The 5,361-nt window shown below is 47.0% G+C and overlaps 1 protein-coding gene across 1 annotated transcript in view; it reads right to left on the reverse strand.

Annotated features, from left to right (window-relative positions):
• Positions 1-467: 467 nt before the first annotated feature.
• The window catches only part of CDS2 (CDP-diacylglycerol synthase 2), a 69,004-nt gene continuing 64,110 nt past the window's right edge, over positions 468-5,361 (reverse strand). The window contains exons 11-13 of the mRNA XM_012804173.2: positions 3,660-3,779; positions 3,268-3,371; positions 468-3,001 (exon numbers count right to left, since the gene is read on the reverse strand). Coding sequence (XP_012659627.1) covers positions 2,869-3,001; positions 3,268-3,371; positions 3,660-3,779 — 357 coding nt within the window. The 3' untranslated portion in view covers positions 468-2,868. The remainder of the gene's footprint in view (positions 3,002-3,267; positions 3,372-3,659; positions 3,780-5,361) is intronic.

A 5,361-nucleotide genomic window follows, 5' to 3' on the forward strand; every position in this document is an offset into this window, starting at 1 on the left:
CGTCCTGACACCACCACATCACCCCAGGGAAGGCGGCAGGGCTGGTCCTGTGCACTGAAGGCGTCCTGACACCACCACGTCACCCCAGGGAAGGCAGCAGGTTAGTCCTGTGCACTGAAGTCGTCCTGACACCACCACATCACCCCAGGAAAGGCAGCAGGGCTAGTCCCGTGCACTGAAGGCGTCCTGACACCACCATGTCACCCCAGGGAAGGCGGCAGGGCTGGTCCCGTGCACTGAAGGCGTCCTGACACCACCACGTCACCCCAGGGAAGTTCCCTCCCTGGTATTTGTGACTCTAACCTGAGGCAGCTTAGAAGGCGGCTGTGAAATGCAGGGGTACAAACTAGAAAACAAAGCAAAAATATCTAACTCAGGTCCACACAGTATTTATGAATACATAAACAAGTAGGAAACAAGAACCACGCATGGAAGTGGTAAATGGTGAAGTCACACAAGAAGGGGCATACGGTTTCAGTCACACTTTATTTCTGAGCAAAAAAAATGGGTATAAAGCAGGTAGTGCCACTCACTAAGCCCGGCGTGTGTCAGCACAGCCCGCACCTGTCTGTACACAGGAGGCGGCGCACTGTGCTTCACCGACACAAGGTGGCGCTGCTCTCCTGACAACTTGGCAGGGAAGGGCAGCACCTGTGACTCAGAGGAGTAGGGCACAACTTGACAGGGAAGCAAAGGGGAAATCAGAAGAAAATAAAGGCCCAGCCAATCCCTTGGCCTTCCTGGGGGCAGTTCTTGTGAGCATTTGGCTTCTGCTTCCCAAAACCCTTATCGGTGACCCGTCCACAAAGGAATGCAAGCTTCACCTGGTGCTGCCAGGCTCCGACCCCTAAGGCTGCCCTACTGGAGAAGAGTCTCTGTTGTCGGGCCCCAGTGAGACGCCTGTTCCCAAGGACTCCATAATATGCCCACAGTGGCACAACAGAGACAAACGGATGCCCTTCTGTATCTAGTCTAGTGACCCAGGGTTCACTCTCCAATCAGGAAACTACAATCTCATTACTGATCACCTGTCACTGCTGCTGAGATACTGACTTGTCTTGAGGACAAGCATTCACAAAAGCCTGAAAGCACTTCTTCTTTGGGCACCCAGGGCCTTAACTTGGTACCCACAGGAGCCTCTAGGGATGTGAACTTGCTGAGCCCGAACTGCAGAACAGAGACACGGGAAGCCACATGGGAAAGTGAGGCCCCTGAGGACAATGCATCCTGCCCAAGACCGCACATATCTGGTTTTTAAGAAGGCCTTAGACCTGAACAGGAAAAGCCAAAAAGCTGAAATGAAGTAAAAGTTCAAAGGATAGAAGCTGCTTCAACCCTGCATGCATGTGGGAGGTCACACAGTGACACATGAGCTGAAACACCTTGAAGGCTCTGTTGTCTACCCAATGTGCTGGAGACCTGGAGGCCTGGGCTGACCATGAGCTTCGAGGGAGGCAGTGAGGCTAATTTACAAGCAAAAACAACACAAACCAGCACTAGACCAACGTGCTGAAGCAAGTCATTGGCAATGAAAGCAGCCGTGGCACAGAATAATTTAACACATTTGGGTAGCAAGTTCTCTCCCCCACACTCTACCGCTTATTGGTCTGACAAAGATTTATCTGTCTTCCTGAAGTCAATCTCACCCCTACAATTAGGGAGGGAAAAAATAAATCACAGTTTAAGCAAATAACAACAACAAAAGTTATCCCAGTCAAATACAAAATACATTTAAACTGGTCACATCATATAAAAAGTGTGCATTTAATCTTCAAAATAGTCAAGCCTCTAATCAGGTTAGGTTTTCCATACTTTTAAGCAGGACTTTGTGATTTCAATGAAGAAGTCGTGGTGCAACTAACATCCCTGTAAGAAATAAGTGACTTTTAAAACAAATTCACAGATATATACACGAGTGAAATATACACAACACAGCAGCTACATGGGTGTTCAGGCAAAGGGTGCATGATCGACAGGCCTGTGCTCCCTGCCTAAAGGGAAGGCCCCAGAAAGGACTCGGCAGCAGCAGTCTACAGCACAAACATGGCCGGCATCGTCCCTGAAAATGACACGGTTAGCTGACTGCCCTACAGGACACACTTGAGCCGAAAACACGTGGCAAAGGGCTCAGTTACAGTACATTCTACTGCATACACTTGAAATAGTACAGTGTGGTTTTTTCTCCAGACTATTATAAATAATTTTTCGTGCTTTCTGAAAAAAATATAAACTGAAACTTTCTTTCAGTCTGTGATGAAGTAAGGTAAAACCATACTATAAAGCAGAGCTAATTTACACTCTGCAGGACAGAGTCCTTATCTGATCAATAAGCATCCACCTCTCCCTCCTATAGAAGGCAACCCTCCCAAGGCTCCAAGCTGGGATTGCTAGAAAAGACCAGGCGAAAAGTTCTCCAGTACAGCAAAGACAGCCAAGCCGTGACCCCTGACACAGTGCAGAAGCCCTCCAAACCGGTCAGACACAGATGAACATCTGTGTCTGTCTGAGCCCAGAGACAGTTCAATTGATGGGGTCTTGAACCACCAAGCAGACGCGCTCCTGAGCTGGGCATCATCGTCTTCCAGATTGTTGAACACTTTTGTTTAAAATACTTTTGTCAAATGGTTTTTAGCCCCATGACTTCTTTCCAACTCAAAGCTACAGCTTACTCACAACCCAAGTCAGAAACACATAGACTGTATATACAGGTTTTTTGAATTCACAAATAAAAAAAAATGCCCTACCAAAAACAAACAAAAAAAGACAGTGAGTTGAAGCCTCGTCATTGTGTAAGTCACGGCAGCAGGGCTGGCCTGGGAGACCCAGCCCTCGTTCAGTCCTGCTCCTGTTCTCCAGCCCTGGTGGTCCCTACTCGTCCTCTGCGGCAGCTGTCAGCATCCCCTTGTCGATCAGGTGAGACCGAAGAGTGTTGAAAATGTGGAGCTGCTGATCTGGCCTCAAGGTCAGGAACTGCTGAATCAGTTTGCTCGGATTAGGGCCTCTAGAATAGAACATGAAGAAACAGCTCTGAGCGGGGGCCCGGAAGTTCCTAAGGCCTAATTATCCAAGGGTTGCTTTGATCTCTAGACTCCGTATAATGAAGGGTAGGAGGAGGCCTCAGAAAATCCATAAGCAGTAAAAACTAAAAAACTGCATTTATAGTTAGGATGCTTTTCACGGAAACTCTGATGTAACTAAAATTCTAGAATTGTAACATATTTAAAAACCCACAACTTGGTTCCTGTACCTGACATGGAAGGCAAGTACCTGATAAAACTGGCGATGTACACGTTAACAAAGGTGGCCATCAGATACTGGCAGTCAAATCGGTCCATGATGCCCCCATGGCCAGGAATGGTATTGGCAAAGTCCTGCAGGAGACAGGGCAGAAAGGTGAGCCTGGGCTCAGCCAATGACCAAATTCAGGCTAAAAGTCCCACCCCAGTGTCCAGCAACTGTCCTAAGTAACCGAGGACAAGAGAAAGTACTTTAATAAAACTGCGTCCTTTGGCACAAAGGTTAAGAACACACATTAATCTCCAGGGTATACCGCCTGGTATTCAAAGGAGGGGGTGGCTGATAGGGTGGAATAGGGGAGGGAAACCCAGAGCTGGGTGAGGAGGGAGGAGATAAGAGAACAAAGAGGAGGGCTTTCCTACTTTGATTTTAAAGGCTCGTTTGAATCCACTTGCGAAGAACCCTCCAAAGGGACCGATGAGTGAGGCAAAGGTGGAGAGGGCGACGCTGTGAATCTGGAAGGGGTACATCCGGACCGTTTTCTGAGGAAAACAGGTAGAAGTCAGCGTGCACACAAGCCCAGTGCTGCGAGCTGAGCTGTCCCCACTAACACTCACATTGAAATCTCATCCCCATGTGGCAGTGCTGGGAGGTGGGGAATGGCGGGGTGCAGGTCATGAGGGTGAGTCCCTCCAGAATGGCTAATGCCTTTCTCAAGATAATGAGTTCTCACACTCCTGAGTATGTCCCCATGAGAGGGGGTTGTCATAAAGCGAGGCTGCCCCTTGAGCTTTGCCTCTGCACCCGTCTGCTTCCCCTGTGACCTCCACCACATCATGACCCAGAACAGAAAGCTCTCCCAAGAAAGTAACCAAGCAGAAGCCAGCACAGCTTCCTTTACTTCCCAGTCTGCAGGCTGTAAGCTAAATAGAACCTCTTCACGATTACCAAGCCTCAAGTGTGCAGTTATATCAACACCAAGTGGACCAACACCCAGCCTTACTACATGTCACTGCAAAAAACTCTCAAAGAAACTAATTAGATGTATTTTTTAATCAGTAAGACTGTACTTTTTTCTATTTCTATAAATCTCCAAAATGTAGTTTAACAGAAGCATTAAAGATGTTCTGTATTTAATCTACTGCAAAATGTTATTTAGGTGGAAGTATATGAAGAAAGTGCCGCCTTACAGACACGTAGCTGAAGAAAGGAACTTCTTCTCAGATAACTGAGGCTATTCTTCCTTGCCGCTATACCAGAACTTGACAAGTAGTCATTTCTTCAACACTAGGTACAATGTACAATCTGAAATCCTACCAATGAACCTTTTATACTTTTACAAAAATATCCTTTGGTCTACCTTGCATTTTTAATGATTCTTTTACCCATGCTTGACTGCATAACACCATGCATTGGCTACTCAGAAAAGACTCATTCAGCTCGGGTGTGGTGGCTCACACCTGTAATCCCAGCAGTTTGGGAGGCCAAGGCATTTTGTTTGCTTGAGCTCATGAGCTGGAGACCAGCCTGAGCAACAGCAAGACCCTGTCTCTAAAAAATAGCCAGGCATTATGGTAGGCATCTATAGTCCCAGCTACTGAGTCGTCTGAGGCAAGAGAATCCCTTGTGCCCAAGAGTTAGAGGTTGCTATGAGCTATGATGCCACAGCACTCTACCTGGGGTGACAGTGAGACTGTCTCAAAAAAAAAAGAAAGAAAATATTTGTTCAATGAGTTCTCTCTCATCTTCCAAATGTAGATACATTTCATTATACAGTATCAAAATATCATAGGTTGGCTGAGCCCAGTGGCTCACACCTGTAATATCAGCACTTTGGGGGGCTGAGGCCAGAAGATCGCTTGAGCCCAGGAGTTTTAGATCAGCCTGGGTGATAAGTAAGACCCTAACTCTACAAAAATTTTAAAGAATTAGTTGGGTGTGGTTGTGTATGCCTATAGTTCCAGGTACTTGGGAAGCAGAAGCAGGAGGATCACTTAAGCCCAGAAGTCCAAGGTTACAGTGAGCTATGATCAGGCCACTGCACTCTGGCCTAGTGACAGAGACACTGTCTCTTAAATGAATGAATGAGTAAAGTAAAAAGACACACACACACACACACACACA

This window comes from Otolemur garnettii, unplaced genomic scaffold (assembly GCF_000181295.1).
Source record: "Otolemur garnettii isolate 467f Iridium unplaced genomic scaffold, OtoGar3 scaffold00025, whole genome shotgun sequence".
NCBI classification, from domain to species: domain Eukaryota; kingdom Metazoa; phylum Chordata; class Mammalia; order Primates; family Galagidae; genus Otolemur; species Otolemur garnettii.